Below are 24,159 nucleotides of genomic sequence, written 5' to 3'. Positions count from 1 at the left end.
TATTCATTGCAATCTACAAATTGAACAATATAGTCATAACTATGGCTCAACAATATTTGCTTGTGGCACAAGAGGCAAGAAATTGAACAGATTTTTGTTCATTTTAATTTCCCGCCATTTTCAAAATCTTGCCATGTTATGCGATAATTGGGGAATTTTTTTGTCAAAGTGGAGTGAATACCATCCCCGTCCTTTGTGTAAAGATCTAATGTGCACATGCACATTTATGCTGTTTATCATGTGGTACTAATGGAGGCGGCCATATTTGGGTGTGGCACCCGTTTATTATTTGTGTTACTAAAACCACCCCATGCAGTCAAGCTCAGTGAATAATTATACTTCGGTAAACATCTGTGAGTAAGAACATTTCTATGAACTAATTTTAATCTAAATATAAAATAATGAAAATAATGTCAAAAGTTGCAGCTCATGTGCCTTTAATGCCATGGTGATTTAATATTCCAACTGAATATGCTTTTAGGTCTCAGTTAAACTCTCTGGTTACTGTGTCAATAGCATAGTTAAGGTAATCGTTTGAAGGTTACTGTGATATATGTAACTAGATTCATAGCACCTTTAACAACCATTTTATCTGTTCTTATAATATTTATGAAAGGAAGAACTGAGAAACATGAAAAAAACAAACGCAAAACTGTTCAACAGATTTTTAACCATTATCAATGTTAGAACATCACAAATACAAATGGCTGAATATTTTAAGATCTAAGATCAATATTTAGAGATTTATCTTTCATATCTTTTTTAAAGTTTTGCTAATGATGCACAATTGAATGAATAGAACAGGGAGCCCTGATTCCATGAGAGAGAAAAGTATTATGCATGCATCAAGGAAAACAAAAAAAGCTTGCCATTTGAAATAACAAAGGTGGGATTTGGTTAGCTACACACTTTTCTATTTGTGAAAAGCTATGATTATATTTACTAAAATCCATTGGAAACTTTCAAAACATATTATTTTAACCACGTAAAAATTTAGTGTTTTCCAAATCCCTTAAAAACTTCTTTCAGCATTTTCTCAAATAGTGATACCTTTCTCTTGATCATATGTAGCAAAAGCACATGCTTGGTGCTTTTTAATCTAATAAATGTGCAGTTGGCATCCCTGTTGTCTTAATTAATCTTTGCGAGGAAAGTGGTAAGACTTTGATGTAATCACAAATCTCTTTCATATGAGCAAAATAAATGCTTTAGACGGGGATGAACCATTTATTTTAGGGAAATACATTTCAGGCCTATTACATTTGAATCTGACTTTTGAAGTTACTGTAAAATGGTTTTCACATTGGATTTTTTAGATATAGTAGATCATTTTTAGGTCTCCCAGGCCAGTTTAAAGTGATATATTTAACATTATTTGAGAGCTATTTTATACAATACAGATCTGCATTACGTTTTTTGGTCATATACTAAAGGTAGCGACATATCAAATAGACACTTTCAGATTTTTATTTTTTTCTGATTAATAGAAGTCCCAAACCCCAATAAAGTATATATTTTCTGAAAGCCCGGATTTTTGGAAATCTGACCAAGCACAGTACATGGTCATTATTTGCATAATAGTCATGTGACAAGCGTTTTGCTGAACCTTCCGAAAATCTGTTTTTCCTCCTTCTAGCAAACACGCTGCAAGATTTCCAGTTGAAATTTATGCATTGACAAGCCCTAGCAATACCCCTCAAGTCGCTGTTTGCAATTTTTCCTTTGAGTCTTCATTCAAATTATATTGCCCAATAATTACAATTCCTTGAAAAGCACTATCGTCTAACACCTTCAATAGTGCATAACGAAAAAATAAAAGCATATAAAGGAAATCCAAGACACGGATGTGAATGACATTACCAATGCAAAAATTACAACCGGAAATCTTGCAGCGTGTTCGCTTAAAGGGAGGTAAATCCGATTTTTGGAAGGTTCAGCAAAACACTTGTCACATGACTATTATGCAAATAATGACTGTGTACTGTGCTTGGTCGGATTACCCAATACTGGGGTTTGGGACTTCTATAACTGAGAAAAAAATAAAAATGTGAAAGTGTCTATTTGGCATGTTGCTACCTTAAGTTAATTTCAATAAGTCCAACTCTAGAAACTAAACTAAACTGAATTACGCATTTAAGACGGTAAACATTACATTCTACATATTACACTTCATATCCTTGTATGAGATATATTATAATCTACCCATGAATAAGCAGAATAAGCTATACAGTAGATATATAAGCCATGTTGCACTAGACAAAACATTGTAGATTTTTACTTTAAATTTTCAGTATACAAATTACATTTCAGGACAACAAAGAGGAACTGGAAAAGAGCAGGAACAAGGAACTGATCAACATAAAGATCCACAACAAGGGATGTCAGCAACAAAAGGAATAAAAACAAAAGAAACTGCAGCAGTGCACTGTGGTGTACCAGTCACAGAAGATACAGGGGCTACAGCACTGCACCATGGGATGTCATCCACAGAAGATACGGAGACTACAGAGACTACAGCAGCGCACCATGGGATGTCAGTAATAGAAGATACAGAGACTATAGCAGTGCACCCAGGGATGTCAGTAACAGAAGATAGACAGACTACAGAGACTACAGCAATGCACCCTGGGATGTCAGTCATGGAAGATATGGAGACTATAGAGACTACAGCAATGCACCCTAGGATGTCAGTCATGGAAGATAAGGAGACTACTGAAACTACAGCAGTGCACCATGAGATGTCAGTCACAGAAGATATGGAGACTATAAAGACTACGGCAGTGCACCATGGAATGTCAGAAAAGGAAGATATGGAGAGTACAGAGACTACAGCAATGCACCCTCCCTTGGCTGGGATGTCAGTCATGGAAAATAAGGAGACTATAAAGACTGCACCAGTGCACCATGGGATGTCAGACACAGAAGATAAAGAGACTACAGACACTACAGCAGTGCACCATGGGATGTCGGTCACTGACACAGAGACTGGTGAAGACACAGCAATGCAGCCTGGGAGTTCAGATACAGGAGGTGTGGAGACAACAGACACTATTACAAAACAATCTTGGTTAGTCAGTGACAAAGAAACAACTTCTAAGAACAGCCAACAGAGTGAGACATTACTGAAAAAAGAAAGTGCCAGTAAGGAACAAAGACAAACAAAACAAGGACATCACAGGAAAAGGAAAAAGATGAATGAAAGTGACAAAACAAGAAATCCTAAGATGCCGAGAAAAGAAATCAAAAGTAGACATCACAAACTATCCAAGCTTGGAAGGACTGAAAGAAATGAAAGTGGTCCAATGAAAACAAACCAGACCAAACACAAAACTCAGAGGATGACAGAAATCAGTACCAAACCAAGCAATCCACCACCATTTGATTTAACAACGATTACAGAAAGTACAGGTGATGAATAATGGTTAATATTTTGCCATGGTATTTATAGTAAAAAGGAGAATATTTTACTATGGTTCGTAGATAAGAATGGACAGTGACATTGATCTAAATGGTATCAAACTTGTGTAATTGGTTTGTGAAGATGTTTCAAAATTTACTTCAGAATCAGTAATTGTAGTAAAGTTGCGGCAAACAACAGACGAATGATAGTGTTGTTTCACAGTAGGCTTTCACTGTAATTGTTGATACAGCAGCAAAGCCTGTCAGCTTGTGGTAACTGACGTGTTAAATGCACCGGTATGTGTAGGGTAAAGATTTCCTGATTTTCCATCTCCGTACATTTCGCCAGGCAATTCTCATGTACACCTCTTTTCCGGCAAATCATGATTTTTTGCCAAAGAACTTCATACAATGCAAAGGCAACAAGAGTCTAAATACAACTAGACTCTGACTCGGCTGTGATACAATGTACAGGTACACGTAACTCTGTTTTGCCTCACTTTTGGGTACAGCTTAACATATTCAAGTGACATGTACCGGTATATAAATAATGATTGATTGATTACATATATATATATATATATATATATGTGTGTGTGTGTGTGTGTGTGTGTGTGTGTGTGTCTAAGTGTGTTTCACATATATGTGTTATATTATATATAAGTGTGTTTCAATCCATATAATTATATATATATTCCTCCCAATGGGACCAAAGAAACACACTCATAGGTCCAAATTCTAAGCACTGAGTAAAAAGTGTTTGTGAATGAAGACCACAAAGTCTGTTTCAGAGTGAACTGACCTTCACTACACAGCCAATTTTAACTAAATGATGTTCTCATCTGGTCTCTACACCAGATTCAGACGCCCTCATGGTGCATGTTGGACTATGTGAAGAGTCCTACCAGCAACAAATAAGTGATCTTGACAAACAATCCCAAACAATGAGTGTCAGGGAGAAAAAAGAACAATCGAAGGCAGCATGGAAGAAGATCCAAGCAGAGCTTGACAAAACTGAAAGTGAGGTTCTAACAAATAACACTTCTCTCCAAAGAGTAGATCACAACTGCAGGAATAGCTTTGGTGAAGGAACAGTGACCAAAAGTACCAAAAGAGATTCCTTGGCAATCTCACTTGACCTACCTACTCTGTATAACTTGTACAGATTGAAACAAACATGTCTATCTGGTAGTTTTCCTGACTCATTTGAACCACTATTGATAACTGATAAGATGAGAGAGGAGGCTGACAAAGTTGGATTACAACTCAAGTTGAAAGCAACATATGACCAAGCCAGATTTGATGAACTGGAACTGTTCTTCATAAACAGTAAGTTTGCCGTGTTTTATACCTTAACAAGCAAATTACGATTATGTTTACAATCAATGGTGAAACTACATGTACCTCACTAAACAGAAAATTTTATATCTCTATATAAATAGCTGTGGTAAATATGTTGCATTTCTCAAGTTTTGACAATTGGATGATGATAACATTCACTTACTGTCGCTTTATTATCACTGAATGCATTCTTCACATTTCATGAAGAAAGTCCACTAAGTGATATGAGACATCTCAGACATAATAAACTGAAAAACCCCTACCTTATGATATTTCAGCACTGCTTGAGTCAAAACAGGTGTTTGCGGAAATGTAGCTGTATCAATCCAACCAGTAGATTCTCTTTCCTTGGAGAAAGCATCCCTAAGTCAGTCAATCTTCTCAATCTGGTTAAGAGAACAAGAGACTGCACAGTTCATATGTAAACCATAGCCATGTTAGACGTAATATATCTGCCTTTAGATAAAATACACTTTATTTATAACACTTTTACTTGAATTAAGGATAATCAATCCTAGATACACCTCTGACGTTTGTAACAACTATTAACTGGTATTTCACAGAGGTTCTACAGCAGCAAGGTGTCTTAACTCACATCCTTATTTTCATTCAGGAGATGGAGGTGGACTTGAACCTGTCAAAATGTATCATGATGTCATTGAGGGAGAAGATGATGAAGAGATACTTATTGATGTAAGTTTACAATTATTACAAAAGTACTGATTTCAATTCAAATTATTATCAATGAAGAGAGATACGGTATAGATTAATTTCTACACAGGAATGACACATTTAAAATGTGTCAATGAGTTGTTCATATTATATTATTCATCATGGAAAAAATTAAATTCTTGATCTCATTGAAACCAATGAAAGTACAGGCTATTAAATATACCTTACTGTTGTACTTTGATATAAACAATCTCAGGATGAAGACACTGGTCAGAAATCTGACACAATGGTTACAGGAAGAATTGATGGTAGTTCTCAGACTGAACAAGGACAATGTAAGTACTTGTGGTTTATCTTTGTACTTCTCATTGAGATCACTGGATATTCAAATAAAATATTACCCAACATCAAAATTCTGATTGGTATCCATAATCATCTGCCCAGGAGTTTATGACATATCAATTCTCATGTAATCCATTCTGATTTTTGGCCACACTGACACTCACCCTAGACATGTACGGTAATCAGTCTGTTGAAGATAACCATTCATGCATCCATTTGCATGTAACAATTAGAAGATACTGATATTGTTAAAATTAGAATATTACCATCTCATCGATACCAATACTGATAATTAGATATTATTCCCAAATATTTTTCTTCGTTCTTCACGAAGGGAAACAGGAGTGATGTAATGACTGTGCAACCATGAGTCAAATATGAGTGGTGACATGGTTATTATTATACATCTACCATCGAGAACAATAGAATTAAGCGTGCGCTAAAAAAGCCGTACAGAACTCGCGCCCATTCCGTACGGCATGGTTTCAAGGCGCCCCATTCCCTGCGGCTGTATCTGCGCGCTCACTGTAGAACAGTTTCAAGGGACCCCTTGGACGAGTGCCAGAACAAGTCTCTCGCGCGCTCTGTACGTACGTATGTGTGTAGTGCACACACTCCAAAACTTGCAGAAGCGCGTCCGAGGTAGCGTTCCACACTGGCGCGATAAAATCGGAAGAAAAATAGTTGACATTGCACGAAAACAGTCACTACTCCGACATTTTGATGCCAGGATCAGGAATGTAAGATGTATAATAATAAGGTTATTACGAAAATACCGCAACGGATGCACTCGGACATTGGCGCCTCGCATCGCCCTCCGCTTCGCGTCGGGCGATACGCTGCGCCAATGTCCTCGTGCATCCTTTGCGGTATTTTCGTAATAACCTCATATTACGTCACTGTATTTTCCAACCTAAATGAAGAAAATATATTTGGAAATAATATATTTATCATATTCACAAGCCAAGCTAGAATACGTTATTTTTTTCAAAATACAAGTAATTTTCCATAACAATTCCACATTTAAACTTTAAACAACTTTTGGGGTAATATTAATACGTCATTGGAGAGCTGTCAATCATTTCAGGTTGTGCTTTGCTTGACCGAGGAACATGGCATTCACCGATGTGTACGGAGCAAATGCCAGACATCTTCTCTGTCAGCACGTACCTTCTGCAAAGTTATACACGATTTCCAAAGATAGCATAGGCCTAGAAATTTACCTCAAATAAAAGTTATGCTGTTTTTCCAGAACAAAAATCTTCTGAATCTCAAAAGCATAGACAGCCTGTAACATCACACCTGACCCTCAGATTTCAATGCTTAAGGTAGTTGTGCCTCAAAAGTTAAAGACTTTTGACCGTTCTCTTACCAAAACAACAATGAAAATCTGGGATTACCATGCAAAGTTTTGAACTAGCGATACGAGTTATCAAACATTTGGCGATATTCAAATATTCAAAAGGCCGCAATTCCTGTGTTATTACTCTATGGGGGGAATTAAATTTTGGATTTTTGAAAAACTAAGAATGATGTTGAATATTTTTCTTTCTCCAAGACGTTTAAAATGAGCCCCAACAAGTGTTAGATCAGAAAGAATTGTAGATTAAATGGAGTACGTCCGACAATCTGTCTCCAAGACATGTTCTACCTCAATCAATTAAATCCACAGCAATGCGACAAGCTACAGGCTCATTATTTCCAAAAACAATTCACATAATTCCTTAGGAATATGCAGGCATTACACTCTTCTGTTTTCATTGCTCGAGGATTATTATTGTCGTATGTAGTCTATGGAACTATTGATTTCATTACACAACTTTTGGAGGCTCAGCATGTGGCCTGAACGAAGGCCACATGTCCAGGTTCCCTTGTTGCAGTGGAGTTGAAACTGTATGTCTACCACATAAAAGTGTACTCTGTGCATCAAAAGTTCCGGTGGCAGTGGGGTTTATACGAATGTGAACCCCAATGTTGGCAACAAAACTCAAACACAAGGACTCAAAATCTGCCAAGTTAATGTATTTTGTCGTATTCTAATAATTATGACTGATTTAGTACGAAATGTTCACGTTGACACAAATTTTGATCATGCGAGAAATATGAGCTATTTGTTTACATTGACAAGCATATCAAAAAATTTGACGCAAAAAAACTTATGATGCACCTAAATGTATGACATAGACATGGTTTAATTGTCCTGATGTGAATGTCCAAAGCATAAATCCTGGTATTTATTGTTTAGAGGTGATAAACATGGCTTATGCATGTGATAATATAAGTATTTCACACTTACTGTTTGTTTAATTAAATGTGTCCACTTTTTGTTGCTGTCAGCCACTGAAGACATCCAATCTAAATCTGAGATGGAAAGGGCAACTCTAGAATCTCAACTGAAGGAGGCAAAGGAAGAGAAGGGTACCTTGGAAGAGAGATGTAAGGAACTGACACAGAAGTTAGAGAGCACTGAGCAGTCATTGGTCAGTCAACGTATTGGGAACAGTATGGAGAGAGAGAAATTACAGAGTGAACTTGAACAGAACCAGAAGCTGATCAAGGAACTTCAGGACAAAGTAGCAGAATTAGAACATCAATTGGAACAATCTGATCTGAAGAAACAAGGAGGGAAAGGTATTAAGGAGTGTTTGATTTTATGTCTTAGATTACAGTTGCGCTTGTCATTTGACTTAGGAGGTTCACTGTTCGACACGCACAGATTTCTTGTTTGTTATGCCCGAAGGTTTAGTGTTAAACACAAAGAATCACTTGACGAAAATGCAACTATTCAGTTTCATTTTTGTCTATGACTTGCTGAAGGAAAGGCAGGCATACCGGTATATTCATTGTTGATCCAGACTGCAAAGTTTTGAGCCAATCATATGTGTGAACCGGGAAAAAAGAATTTAGAGAGGTGAAAGTTCTGCTACAGTGTATTTTTATTTTAACGTTCTGTATGATAAGAGAACATGCAGCAATCGACTGCACATCCTTCGGTGTTGTGTTTTCGACTAAAACAACTTGTGCTTCACAGTCAAGAAATCCATGTGTCCCAAACAGTGAAACTCCAAACTCAAAATTAAGTGCTGTAATAATAAGTCCATGTCACATCTACAGTCAAAGTTGTGTATGTATAATGGTCATGCATAAGATCAAGAAAAAGTGACCACTATATGGAGGTCACAGGCCTCCCTTTATACAGGATGGCTGTGGAATAACCTTCAGGCTTCAGTGTAAGTGGTGTGTTGACTAGTGAATTCAGAAGACGATGACAATAATGTATCGCCATTCAATATCATGTGCCTCTTTAAAATCATATGACACAAGCATATAATCAGTAAAAGTATACACATTTTTTGAATTTAGTGTAAGCAGTTTTGACAGATGACATTCAGTCAGATATGCATGGATTATACCAATATAAACAGGTTTTGTACCAAAATTGAGTATAACCACATAGTGAGTTACCTGTTCTGTTGAGGGCCGGGAACATTGACTGCTACAAAGTGACGTAAGATACATGTATGTCGTAACATTTCTGTGCAACAGAAACAACGGAAAGTTAGACGAACACTTCGCAAGTCACCATGTTTACGTAAGGTTGTGACTGATCTGTAGGGGTGACCATAACAGCAGTTTTTGACTGTATAATCTTTATCCTGTCAAGTTCAAATCACAATCAGGTAAAGTTGAGGCATAATCCCTCCAATTTGTTGCATTTTAACAAGGGCTTGAACATTTGAAGGCCCCTGAAAACCCAGATACTGTAAACACCAGGTTTTTACTGACCATGCCAAGTAGTTGAAAATTATATCCAACGTTTTGGATCATATTTACTGCCTTTCCTAATTTGGCATATTTGGGAAAGTGATTCTGTACGGCACAATAATTGAAGGGTTAAAGCTGTGCATCAAACATACATTTATATATTTTATGTTTAGTGTCCTCTAGCAGGCAGAGATGCAACAAAGACAAGCATATTACATCAAGAAAATACAGGGATAGTTTGAAGCCAGATGCAGCGTTTGTAGTCACTACATTTCTAGATACTAATACATGTATCTTGCTTTATTGACCAGGCATTTCCAAGGACCCTGGTGGGGGGGGGGGTTCCCCCCTCTTCATACAGAACTTTTAAAATTTGATTTGATGTTAAAGTAACATCATTTCATATTCATAGAACAACTATCTCATTTAGAAATGTTTAGGTACCACCCACTTTTACCCCTTACTGATCATCATCAATTTTTTCTCAATTTTCTTCAAACAAATGCATCTCTGACATCTCTGAAACTGTTTGTCCAATACCAATCACATTGGTTTATAACTTGTCAGGGATTACCTGAAGAAATATACATTTTCTGAGGCTAAGTTTTCTCTTTTTTAGTCAAAACGTTTTATATATCACTGTGCATAGAACATCAAAATTCAATATTAGGTTTTCAGGGATAAACCATTGATTTCATGATCATAATGACTTCCTTATTATTTCACACTATGAAAATGTGTATGGGCATGTGCCGCCTGAATGGAACACTTTTTCACAAAACAATCCCTAAACATGGGTCACTCTTCATCCAGAAATCCCTTATTCTGGGTCAGTAATCAAGGAGATCTTTAAATGCAGTAAAACAATTTATTATACATCTACCATCGAGAACAATAGGATTTAGCTTGTGCTAAAAAAGCCCTACGGAACTCGCGCCCGTTCCGTAACACGTACGGTTTCAAGGCGCCCCATTCCCTGCGGCTGTATCTGCGCGTTCACTGTAGAACGGTTTCAAGGGACCCCTTGGACGAGTGCCAGAACAAGTCTCTCGCGCGCTCTGTACGTACGTATGTGTGTAGTGCACACACTCCAAAACTTGCAGAAGCGCGTCCAAGGTAGCATTCCACACTGGCGCGATAAAATCGGAAGAAAAATTGTTGACACTGCACGAAAACGGTCACTACTCCGACATTTTGATGCCCCGATCAGGAATGTAAGATGTATAATAATAAGGTTATTACGAAAATACCGCAAAGGATGCACTGGGACATTGGCGCCGCGCATCGCCCTCCGCTTCGCGTCCGGCGATACGATGAGCCAATGTCCACGTGCATCCTTTGCGGTATTTTCGTAATCACCTCATAATCTAAAAATTCCCCCACTTTGTCAAGAATATCCCTAACAATGGGTCATATATTTTTTTAATTCATGGTTAGATATTTTCAACGTAAGTGGCATACCCCCCACATAAAAATATTCGGAGTACCCCCTCCCCAGGGGGTCATACCAGCCACAGTACCTTACACTGCAAAAGTGTCAATCATTTGAAAAGCACAGTGTCCCAGATAATAGACTCTCAGTTTGCTATCATAGATTGCTTTTCAGGTTGTACCTTACATTATCTTCTTCTAAGACCTACAAAGCACTCCCTAACATCTTTGCAGTTGCATGATGGGAAAATCTACTTACTGTAAAACAAAGTGTGTTTGATTCACTCACCATTGACTTTGACACAATGAGGTACTCAGGAAATCATCGTTTGAAGTCATGAAAACTTTCACCATTGTATCAGCTATGTGTCACAATCTACAAAACAATAGAAACATTATTATGAACTGTCATCAAATGCCTCAGAAAAATTCTTCAAAATGTGTGAACTTTTACTGAAGAAAATATATCCATGAATTAATTCAGTCAGATCCTGATATCATTAGAACGTTCCTATGTCTGTGTTTAGTACATCAAAAACTATGACATGTAGGGATGATTGACAACTTGAACTGACACACTACAAGTACTCCCTTGTCCCATGCAAAGGCAAAAATATAAACTACGGTATTGACATGAACTAACTCAGATTGTTGACTACAGTTCACACTAAGGTCATTGATGTCATGCCATGCCTTCATTCATGTCAGGAATGACAACTTATGGAAATCCCGATTTTAATGTACTCACTTACCTGTGAACTTTTAACATCACAGAACATCACACAACAATATAATTTGAAGTCTTGGAGACTTTCACAGTGGTATTCTGTATCACCATAATCTGAGAGAAAAAAAATGTAAACTTTTAAGAAAAATTGTTACACGAGTGCCATACCGGTAGTACCGGGTACCTTATATCATTAGAATACGTCGGTTTCGAGTTACCATAAGACCTGGCATGTGGTAATTCAAGGATTTTAAGCTTTCGCCACTAGGGGCGCTCTTCCTTTGACCGGAAGTGAGGGCTACTTTCTGGACTCCGTATCAATAACCTAAGTTTAGTCTACTTTCATCTGCTCTGTTGTCACCGTAAGCGTTGGACTATGCCAAACTTTTACTTCAAAGCCAGCAATCTTGATAAATACCCATGGATGAATGGCGGGACCTTCCACTCTTTCCCCAATGTCAGAAAGAGAAACACCTGAGATCGACAAGGATAAGGATAATACGACGTGAACTTAGCTGGTTACCTAACAGTTTCCACATGTTCGTCATCTATTCCGCTTTCGGACTCTGCGCCTCTGCGAAGTGTGTACATATGCCTGAGAAAAAGAAAGTCAAGAAACCAAATGGCAATTTCCTATAGGGATTATGCCACCATGTCATCGACGTTCGATTTTACTGTGAAAAGTAGCAAGTTCGTCTACGGTCCTACTTATATAATCACTGCCCGTGACTGCCCGTAGCTGCCTGAGGACTGCCTGAGAACTGCCCGAGGAAAAAGTGGGCCAAATTTCGCCCATTTTAACACTATAGACGCCAATAGGTTCAGTTTATATCATGCCCAGCCAAACAAAAATATCATTGATTTGGTGTAACCTGATGTTTTCTCCGGCAGTTAGGAACACGGAAGACGTTGGTCCAGGGACGTCGCCGGCTTGAAGTGAGATCAACCCATTCAGTCCGAGAGGTGGCACAATAACCTCGCCGAGTGCGTACAGCCTGACAGCCTACCACCCCTTGCACTGAATGGTATGATCTCTCATTCAAGTTGGGGGACGTCTTTCTCGTTGAAAGCCCGGCATCTTTCAGGTTTTGTTGTCTGGGCATATTATAAGTTCAACCTATTGGCTTAGTGTTAAAATGGGCGAAATTTGGCCCACTTGCTCATCGGGCAGTCCTCGGGCAGCTACGGGCAGTCACTGGCAATAATTAGTAGGACCTTCGTCTATCATGTAACTGATGATCGTTCCCTATCGTTCTCAAAATTCATACCTGGTATTCAATTTGCTTCAAAAACTCTCGTTTCGTGTGATTTTCTGCCGAATTCGACGGACACATCGCCAAAACATAAGCGTGAGCGACATTATTCGACATTATTCGAGGGCGATAATTCTTCCAGATCAACCAACGTACTCGCTAAACGAAACAGCCGTAGTCTCGATGTCGGCGTCTCGCCAACGCATGTAAAACGGGAACTTGCCTCGCTACTCGAAGAGCAAGATCACTAAAATGCATTAAAATAAATTTTCACAAACACAAACTAAGGAAAGAATCTACACTGCGACTGATAAGAAACCACACGGTTTCGAAACGCAAGCGTCAAAGGGCCACTCTATCAACTTTGTCACACCATAGGCCTGGCTGCGTCTCGCCATAAGCTTTCCACACACGAACAAAACATTACCGTACACACAAATCCAAACTTCCCTACAAATATCCGAAGCGAAACAAACATTTTTATTAACACAAACAATCGGATAAGAATGTAGGAACAGATATTCGAAACGAATCAAACACAAACTCGACACAAAAACATTTTGGATAGTAAGGCCTCTTTCACATTTTTTACATTAGTTTCTAATCCAAGGTCAATGGATTTCTCAGCAAGCTCTACCAACTCAGCGTTTTTAGCTTTGGAAGGAGGAATATTCCTTGCTTTTAAAAATTCTCCTAGCTCTTTCATGTTCATTTACGGACGTCTTCACGGGTGATGTTGCAACTTACCCCTCCATCACTGAAATTTTAGCCCCCTTTTTTGCGAAATCTCGAGGGCTCCCATGCGACCGATGTTAAAAATTTGTGCGTTTCCTGACAACTTGAAACTGACGTATTGATGGACTTCAGGATAGATCTTTGGTGAGATTGCACATTGTACAATGTAGCTGTCATTGATGGTGTTTATTTGTGACTTGTTTTTAGGTTTTGTTACACCATTCAGAGAGCTGATTGCATTCCATTGCATCAGTTGTTTACATAAATTTGTAAACACCATGGTTACCTGCAGTCCACTACAGTTGTGATTGGTTTCATGGACAATAGCAACTATTGACAGACCACTGTCTTTGACAAAGGATGCTTAAACTTGACACCATCTTTTTTTCAAGTTGTAAAAAACCTACAAGAAGTCACTTGACACCTTCCACTACAGCTGTAATGAACACACTGACTGCAGGAAAGTAATCATTATTACATGTATCAATTCTGATCACATGGGAACACAGTCTACCATGTGTTGAATTTCATAAATATCTGCCTTGTTGATCAAGTAATCCTGTCTCTGTTATGAACAGTAATCAGCTGTAGGAAGAATTTTGTACAAACCCATTTTATCAGAATTGATGCATTCTGGGATAGACCTGAGGTCAGAGTGCACATTTCATAAATATGGACTATTTCACGGTTCATCAAAATTCCATGATTCATCACGTAAATTTTCGGTAATAATATTGATGCAGTTTGCCTATCACTACAGATTTGAAAAGAGTATTGCTTTCTTGAGAGGGTAAGACATTTTACTGTTAGGTGACTTACCACTTTTGAAGTTCATAGGAATGCTTGAATTCTGGAGCAGTTATCACCATGATAAAAAAACAAAATCAATGATGATATCTGTGAATTTAACAGAGACAGGTCCAGAGTTGAATCTGAGGGAATTGTCATGTTTGCATCATGTGTTCTGTTACACTTCCAAACACAAGCTGCTACAATTTACTCTGCTGTAAACCCTGTGTTGAAGCATATATGAACACTTTAGTCACTGCCCCACGTAGTTCACATTGAACCATGTGTTGAATGCAAACACTACTACTAGGACAACTGACCGAACTAGGACAGTGTTAAACTCTTACCTCTGAACTTTGACCTCATTGCATGTAATGCACTGATCACTTACCTCTGAACTTTGACCTTATTGCATGAATGCAGTGATCACTCTTTGACATCTTGTAAACTTTCACCATTTCATTCAATTATTACTGGTAGAATAAAAGAAAAATTTAGGAATCTATTAGGAATCTAAACTGCCTAAGCGAAAAGCTTAACCTTTCCATATTACATTAATCTACATTAATTCGCAAAATACTGATCGACATTGAGAACATTCAAGGGTTTATGCTGTCTTTACACAGTGCAGATTTATAGATGTAGACAGAGAATGGCAGCCATTTTGGTTTCTGCAAATGTAGCTCAGGAACACTCAAAAGTTGAAAACATTTGTTGTTGTCATCTCGACATTTATCTAGCCTAGATTACCTAGGGGGTCAGACTGCACTTCTGGGCTCTCATCTGGCTGTCCCAATACAGTGTGGGAAATCCCATTCAAAAAATTACTGAGCAAGATGGTGTAATACGGACTGGAACCAAGCAAAACACTACTACTAGGACAACTGACCGAACTAGGACAGTGTTAAACTCTTACCTCTGAACTTTGACCTCATGCATGTATTGCAGTGATCACGCTTTGACATCTTGTAAACTTTCACCATTTCATTCAATTATTGCTGGTAGAATAAAAGAAAAAAAATTATAAAATTTAGGAATCTATTAGGAATCTAAACTGCCAAAGCTAAGAAAAGCTTAACCTTTCCATATGACATGAATATACATTAATTCGTAAAATACTGACATTGAGAACATTCAAGAGTTTATGCTGTCTTTAGGCAGAGAAATTGGCAGCCATTTTGTTTTTTGCAAATGTGGCTCAGGAACACTCAAAAGTTGAAAACATTTGTTGTTGTTATCTCGACATTTATCTAGTCTAGGTTACCCAGGGGGTCAGACTGCACTTCTGGGCTCTCCTCTGGCTGTACCATTACAGTTCGGGGAAATCCCATTCAAAAAATATTTTTTGAGCAAGATGGTGTAATACGGACTGGAGCCATGCATCTTGGCGAGGGAATAAGTGATCTACATTGTAATTATCAAGTTTTGAAACAAAGTCACTGAAAAAATAAACCTTCAAAGTTACGCTGAAGTGGCTTTTGAAGTCCCTTTTTAGTATGAGCGTGAACCATAGCTTTTATGTCTTGGATCAGTTTATAGACAAGTAGAATACAACTGACCCAGGATATAAAATTCACAGTTCACACTTTATTACAAAGGCTGGACTTCAAAAGCCACTTTAGCATAACCTTGAACATGTTGAAGCTACAGGTTGCATATTATACATGATTTTGTCTAAAAATATAATAATTACGTCATGGATCAGTTGCTCCCAGGATGCATTGCTCTTGTCGGTAATGCACTATTTTGCTCAGAAATTTTTGAATGGGATTTCCTAAGACTGTGTGGGGGCAGCTGGATGAGAGCCAAAAGTGCAGTTTGGGTAACAGAAACTAGACAGTTCTCATATAATATGATGGCTGATGTTTTACAGTAAATGTCACCAGAATGAAGAGATGTGGGCATAGGTACCGGTATATGATAAAATGAATTAAAGGTCAAAGATTGCAAATTGCCGATTGATTTTTTGAAGAAACAGTTACTTACCAAGAGCCTGTCTTCACACATTATTTCAATGATCTCTAAAACTGTGATGCTATGCCAGACTGCAGATATCTCAGAAAATTGAAATCTGTGTGACCATTAAAATGGAAGAAAATCACATTATGGAATGCAATGCAATATTTGTGTGTGTTTCTACCAAAGTTATAGGAATATGTAAATGATCCAGGAACTGAGATAACATTACTACTATCAACTAGTAAAACTGTATTTATGTACAGTTCTGGTCAAAATTATTAGAAAATTTAAAAAAAATGACTTCAACTCACAAACGTCTGGTGGAACATCAAAAGTTGTGAAAAGAAAATAAGAATTTTTGAGTTACAATCATGAAACTGTTTCCATGGAAAACAGATATTCCAAGACTGTATCAATTCATTGAATTATCATTTGGAATTTGGCAACAGTATGAGAACTATTGATACTAGAGAATTTTCATATTATTTTGAATGAGAAAACTGTTATGATGAAATTTTAAACAAATAGAATAAAACTTGCTATTGTTACTAGTAGCACACAAGTGTATTAATGTATTGATACACAAATAGAAAGTTTACTTCGGTCCTTAACCTTTTTAACAGAATTTTCATTATATTTTAACCCCTAGATAAGGTACAAAGAAAAGCAATTTTTTAGCTCTTATGTTGCCATGGTTACTTGTATGCACTATAGCACTAATGTATTTATGTACAGAAGAAGATCTTGGTTAAAATGACTGCAAAATTGAAACAAAATTCACTAAAACTTCAACATTTATATTCACACTCACAAATCTGCAGGAGAACACCACAGAATTTTTGTTAAAAATGTTCACTAATTAAAAATTTGTTGGCTAAATAAGAATTTTTGAGCGATATTTATAAAACACTGCCGTGGATACTACCAAACATTCTAAGAGTGTTTCAATTCATTGGCATATCATTGAAAAAGTTTACATTCTGTGCCAGTGAATATTTCCAGGATAATTTATATTTCAACTGCAAAAAGATAAAGATAAAGATAATTTAGAGAAAATGGAATTAAATCTGTTGCCATGGTGACTAATAATTCTCTAGTGTAGTAATGTATTCCTACACCATGAGCAAGCTTACTTCAGTCTTACAACTTTTGCGAAAGATTTTTCATTTTACTTCAACAAACAAGAGGGTTATGAAGAAAAGCAAATTTGACCATTTATGTTGCCATGGTTACTTGTTATGCTTGCCTGTACTAATTCATTAATACATGATAAACAAGCTTATGTCCATCTGTGAACTTTTGCGAAAAATGTTTGGACCTACTACATAAAATACAAAAGTTACAGGAAAATAAATATTTTGAGCAATTGTCTTAAACACATGTTGCCATGGTTACTTGTAATAAATGTATGACTTCGTATTTCAGTACATGATAGCTACATCTTTAAAATACACAAATATGCACAATTGGAAGAATTGGAAATTTAGTATAAGAAATTAAAAATGTATGACAAAAATACTGATTTTGCGTATTTCTGTTGAAAATGTTGCCATGGTAAATTTGCAAAATGACCAAAAATTGAGATAGAAGTTTTTAAAAAATAATATTACACTTAAAAGAATCGATGTGAATTTAAAAAAATTATGTTGCAGTGAAAAAATTATGTGAATTAAAGTGTTTCTTTTTACAGCAGAACAAAAAGTAAGCTGTGCAACAATGCATTCAATAATTTTCACAGATTTGACCTTTGACCTTTCAGGTGACTGGTCAGTGACATTGGTTAATGGTCAACATAAAGACCAAGGACAAAAGTTCAAGAGTCCAAGAGGTTTAGCCTTTCACCGTGATAAACTTGTGGTGTGTGACAGTGATAACAATATTGTACAGATATTGAACAAAGATTATACCTGTGACAAAGTCATAGGAAGCTTTGATGGTCAGTTTACAAAGCCATTCCGGCCACTGAGTGTAGCCATCTCACGTTTCAACCACTATTTCATACTTGATGATGAAAATAAACAAATTGTTGTTTGTGATGAAAATGGTAAAATTATCCAAATAATTACTCTACCTGAAAACATCAAAGTAGTCTGGGACATAGCTCTGATGGATGACTTTGTTTTGGTCACTTTGAGTTTGACCTCTCCGGACACCAGTGTGAGACCTGAGGACAGAGATGATAGACTGGTCAAGTACACTCAAAGTGGAGAATATCTAGCAGAAGTCAATGGTCAAATTAGAGGCCAAGGACAATTCTCCAGGCCGGTGTCTGTGGTTGTAAACAGCAACAATGTCATCATGGTTTATGACGGTGGCAATCGATGCATCAAGTGTTTTGACAGCGACCTGAATTTTTTACATCAATTCGGACAAAGTCAGCTATCAGAGTGGAGCATTGTGGGATACGGATCCATTGCTGTGGATGAAGATGATAATGTTTATGTTTGTTACAACTTTGATAGAATCGTAAAATATCGATGTGATGGAAAGTGGATCTGTGATCTGTTGGAAGGTAATGTGAGATACCCTATGTACATTGCAGTCATGGGTGATAAAATTGGTGTTGTAGAGAGAGGCAGTGACCAAATCAAAGTATTTTCCAAGTAGATAAAATACACCAACATGAAGTGTATGTCTACATGACATCAAAATGTCAGAATTTGGAGGAATTTTTTGAAAGGAATAATTTTGTGAGCGTTGAAGTTTGAACGCATTGCATTGACTTGGCTGCATTGTTGACAAGGATGTCATGGCAACAAGTTGATTGCAAGGTTATTTTTACAAATTTAGAAATATAGTTGTTGACAAAAATTGTGATTTTTGTCAGTCGATCCATCTCAGGGATGTTAGAAATCCAAAACGGAGATGTTTTGTGGATTTTTCATCAACAATTTTGACCAATTTTGTCATGGAGGTATTTGACTGCCGTTGTACACGGCATACCCCAATGACAACATTGGTCAAAAATGTTTGTTGACATTTAAATATTGGCGTTATTTTTCATTTTAAAATTGAAAGTTTGGATCGGACAATCTCAGAGATGCAGTCGCTCACTTCCTTTGTATGCCGATGAAAGAATCTTACAAATTTTGTGAAATTTTTATTGAAAATTTTCATCAATTTTGACAAGGGGTTGTCTACAGGCAATAGTACAGATACACCTTCCATCACATCGCCATAAATATCGGGCGGAATATCAATTGTGTGTGCAAAATAAGATGAGATAAAATACCTGCATATCTGATGATGTTAATTTTGTTGAAATCTGTCGATATTTCCATCCGATGGAGGAAGATTACTCCGATTTATGGTTTATAAACAACGACTTCAACCTTAGCGATCACCGCCATTCTAAGTTCAGGAATGCACGTAGAGGGCGTTGTATCCAGGTCGATCTCACTTTGTTGAGAGGGGCACGCGAGTTGGATCAACTCAGGTAATTACTTCGTTGTACCAATTGTACAAACTTTTCAAGGGTATAGCTTTGAAATATTCACAATGCTTTCGTTCTGTATCCCTACTTTTGTTGTAAATCGAATAGTGACTCTAGACAGATTTAACAGTGAGAATTGTCGGTGGTCCTTAGGAAAGTGGTTGATGCTGTATGAAACATTGTATCAAAATTTAGACCAGTAACTAAGGACGCTTACATCACAGACGTAGACGTGTGTAAGATGTAAACAAACATGAAATGTGACACCAGCGTAGATCGCCATTTTATGGCATTGTCGTTTATTTCTCGTGACGTTCATGAGAACAAATCTTTGTTTTAGATTTCAATCCAACTTTTACCAACGTGTACAGGAATAGGTGAGCGTCACCTCGTGATTTTGATATCTACAACAGCAATATGATGACATTGTACACTGATATTTATATCATTTATATTTCTTCAGATTTTTCAGACATTTGGTAATTTACAAAAACATATGAAATTTATTTTCAATGCATTGTTGTGCTGTTTACTGATGGAAATTAAGGTATTAACAATAAAGATATGTTGTTTGAAAATTTTTGCATAGACTGACTGTTCGGTAGATTAATTTGTCACTGTCTGCCAGTACAATTTTAAATGTATTTTGAATCCTAGAAGAGAGTTGAATGTATTTTATAGATTTTGCTGTGTAGTTTGAATACAATGAACTAGTACCACAGTGTAGCAGTGGCGATATTTTTGTCTGATGGGAAGTCTTTAATAATCTTACAAAATAATGGATGTAAACAAACAGTGGTTTATTTTGAGTATGTTCAGATTTTAATTTTTATACATCTATGTACAAATGTCAATTTTAAACGATCTGAAATAAAAGTCAAATAGTTTTAATCGTTAAGTTTATTATCGGCATGTTTTATTGATCTGTCCTATTTTTGTTCATTTTTATTCCAAACAAAATGGCCAAATATTCCTTTACTCGCCATGATTGTTCCTTGTGATTTTGATGAGATCAGTGTTTTAATTGGGGTCATATCAGGTATAAACGTGTTTTCCAAACACTGCGTACACTGGAAATCTGCCGCCACAGTCTTGCAGAAGCAATGATGTCAAGTTAGTAAGACACTGCGAAGACGAATAGTTGATAGTCAGGGATTAGGCGGCACTGAATACTCTACAAGTAGTTTATTTTTTGAAGTTAAATCAGTGACATCATCAGTGTCGTAGACGTGTTTATAATGAGATTACAGTGGCCACTGGCGCATGTATGTTACATGACTGAGAGGGGAAGCAGGTCTGTATATGGTTACAATTTAAAAATGTTGGATCAGAATTCAGATTTGTGTTGTTAGATTTTATTTTGATACTGAGATACCGACACGCCAGTCAGCTCTAGAGTACTGTAACACTGTGTGTATTGGTACTCACCGTTGTATGGATTGCAGCTTAGCTCTGCATGGCAGGGCTGTGTGTTACCGGCGTTTATACGGCCTCCCACCACATGTGGTGACGGGCCGTATAACACCGGTAAAACACAGCCATCCATGCACAGCAATATGGAGTGAAGTTTATCGAGCGTCTAGACATTCTGATTGAAACTATGATTGACAGATGTAAAGTTACTATGTATACAAAGTTACAAGTCCACGTGACTGACTTCAATTCTCTGAGTGGTAGCTATGACTTACAGTGTATCAAAGTATTAAGTTGATGTGATTTGAAAATTTGTGAATGAATGCCACAGCAAACGTGAACGATGCTGCGTAAACAGCCTTGAATGAAATTTTGCTCAGCGAATTCCTCTAGTGTGCGTCACGACTCGACTAAACATTGTATCTGTCTTTGCTGTGACGGTTCGTTTACACACAAGATCAAATGTGATATAAGTCAAAGTATTGCAGTGTCCGTATATGATTCTGTAAGTTGTTTTTAGATTTTGTTTATAAAGGGATGAACATTCATACAAACTGTACACCGTGACCGTTTATGTTCCGACGTTTAATGGGTGTCTGTAAATGTGGTAACTAGCCATAACGATCAGTAACGACCAGAAACGAGCAGTAACGAGCAATAACGACCTAGAACGAGACAGAACGAGCCAATAACGATCCGTAACGAGCCAAAAAAATTTGATCTGACTCTAAGTTAGACTACAAGTGCAGTTCCCGCCAAGCTTAGAAATCACGCCCTCTATGACATTTGGTATTGCCAAAAAATTGTGCAACAGTGCTCATACAGTAAGCAATAACGAGCTAGAAAAGAAATAGAAGTACGAGCCAAATACGAGCAATAAAGAGCAAAATAAAATGATCTGTACATAAATTGAACTACAACTGCACTTCCCAACTGCACTTCCCGCCTGTCCTTGAAATCCCGCCCTCTACGACATGCTTTGTACAATCTCGAAACCTCTGCGGCAGTGCTCAGTAAACATGTGGCGTACGAGTGAAGCCTGATAAACATTTTTCGAATAAAAAGAAAAATTCACATTTATTTATGTATTGTTGATAAAAAAAGACAGAAAAGTCAATTCCCAGACAGCTCATAAACTTGAGCGCGCATAGTATCCGTTTTGCATTCATGAAACCACATTTGCCTGAACTCTGACCCTTGCCCGTGATCATGGTAAGGGACTGGAGAGAGATTATGAGGGGAGGGCCCCATTTTAAAAATTAAATCCAGAGTCTTGGGTGCTCTTGATCCGTATTTGGATGGAAACACTACTTGTATTTCATTGAGGCAATCATAGTTGAGTGCATTTCTCCTTGTGCAGTAGTATGAGCTGAGTATGTGAGAAAACTTTATGACTGATAAATTCCCTGACAAAACAAGCGACATCCCTACATTTATATATGTTTGATAGCTGATATATGTATTTTATAGAAATTTGGAGGTAAGAAGTGCATGTGTGTGCATGAAATATGATTTGTCTCTAATTTTACTCAAGCTGTTGAGCTACTATATGGCAATCTATGAGAAAAGCATGGACTCTTTTTGCGATACAATACTGACTATGTCTTTTTGTAAATGTTTGTCAAATACAATGTGGTGTTTGGAAGTGAAGATGTGAATTTCGGGCGAAAACTACAACCTCACTTCACATGGTAATCCAGGGATAAACTATAAACAATTTTTCCCTTACAAAACCACAGGGGGAAGAAATCAGCCCCCTTGGTGGGGAGGGAGGGTTTTTGTGCAACTGTTTACTTTATTTGATTTTATTTTGATTATTTCAAAGGATAAAGCTATTCTTTAAAAGGTTCACGGTATGCTTTTTTTGAGCACGTAAATTGATGTGCGTCACTACTTTTCATGGAAACACGTTTGAAGTTCACAATTCACTATTTTTCCTCAGTGTCATGTTGAAAAACATCAGCCCTCCCGTCTTATAATTTCTTTCTGTCCCTTAGCATGAGTAATCCATTGGGGAAAAGATCTTTTTTTTGGGGGGGGGGGGCTTCTTTATCGCCCCTTATTGCTCGTTCTATCTTGTTCTGGCCCCTTATTGCTAGTTATTGCTCGTTACTGCTTGTTTCCTGTCATTGTTGACTGTAATTGCTACGCTGCAGCTCATTACTGGTAAAGAGCCGCACCATGTCCAAACAGGCCGTAGAGGGCGGGATTTCCAAGATTGGCGGGAACTGCCCTTGCAGATTAATGTATGGACAGATCATAATTTTTTGGGCTCGTTATGGATCGTTATTGGCTCGTTCTGTCTAGTTCTAGGTCGTTATTGCTCGTTACTGCTCGTTTCTGGTCGTTACTGGTCGTTATGGCTAGTTACCACATTTACAGACACCCGACGTTTAATCGAAGGGTCACTTTGTAAATTGAAATTAAAGACATTGTATTATACTTTACTACAAGAGCTTTGTAATAAAGGTTCGCTTGCTACTATATATAATAAAGACGAATAATGCACGGTTTTAAACCTATTGTAATTATTGTAGCCCTCGGGCCGAGCACCAGTTTCGTCTGTCAAGTTGACTGTGAAGCGCCGCGCGGCCCTACCACACGACAGTAGGAACAAGCGCACGGCCTGAGGGCTGCAAATTATCACAGTCACTACAAAGCATGAATAAACTTACTCCCATATTTCACTTGGTTCGAGAGATCTGGTCTGAGCGAAGTTCAGATGTATGTTTATTATCTGAGTGCAGGGCTGACACTAATCATTCACCACAGTGTTGAAATGCGCACTAAATTTACGTTCCCCCAACAGTGACTATGTACAGTTTTGAAAAAAGTGAAATTTTAGAAGATACTGAAATACTATTGTCAACATCATTTGTATATTATATCAAACAACAGGC

The 24,159-nt window shown here is 37.4% G+C and overlaps 1 protein-coding gene and 1 long non-coding RNA gene across 6 annotated transcripts in view; one reads left to right on the top strand and one right to left on the bottom strand.

Moving 5' to 3' along the window:
• Window positions 1–19,775, bottom strand: part of LOC139128164 (uncharacterized) — a 38,286-nt gene extending 18,511 nt beyond the window's left edge. For 2 of the 5 annotated variants that reach the window (XR_011551207.1, XR_011551206.1), the window contains exons 1-9: window positions 19,646–19,775; window positions 18,485–18,577; window positions 16,441–16,525; window positions 15,371–15,452; window positions 14,485–14,562; window positions 12,201–12,272; window positions 11,703–11,791; window positions 11,240–11,326; window positions 5,004–5,126 (exon numbers count right to left, since the gene is read on the bottom strand). This is a non-coding gene — a long non-coding RNA (uncharacterized lncRNA). The other 3 variants (XR_011551209.1, XR_011551208.1, XR_011551210.1) reach the window with 3 other exon arrangements.
• Window positions 1–20,744, top strand: part of LOC139128152 (uncharacterized) — a 35,411-nt gene extending 14,667 nt beyond the window's left edge. The window contains exons 4-8 of the mRNA XM_070693989.1: window positions 4,258–4,728; window positions 5,354–5,433; window positions 5,669–5,747; window positions 8,092–8,385; window positions 18,173–20,744. Of these exons, the coding sequence (XP_070550090.1) occupies window positions 4,258–4,728; window positions 5,354–5,433; window positions 5,669–5,747; window positions 8,092–8,385; window positions 18,173–19,020 (1,772 nt within the window). The 3' untranslated portion in view covers window positions 19,021–20,744. The remainder of the gene's footprint in view (window positions 1–4,257; window positions 4,729–5,353; window positions 5,434–5,668; window positions 5,748–8,091; window positions 8,386–18,172) is intronic.
• Window positions 20,745–24,159: the final 3,415 nt, after the last annotated feature.

The sequence above is a fragment of the Ptychodera flava genome, unplaced genomic scaffold (genome assembly GCF_041260155.1).
Source record: "Ptychodera flava strain L36383 unplaced genomic scaffold, AS_Pfla_20210202 Scaffold_45__1_contigs__length_1260105_pilon, whole genome shotgun sequence".
Classification (NCBI taxonomy): Eukaryota; Metazoa; Hemichordata; class Enteropneusta; family Ptychoderidae; genus Ptychodera; species Ptychodera flava.
The sequence above is the reverse complement of the archived record's forward strand: the minus strand, read 5'-3'. Positions and strand labels throughout refer to the sequence as shown.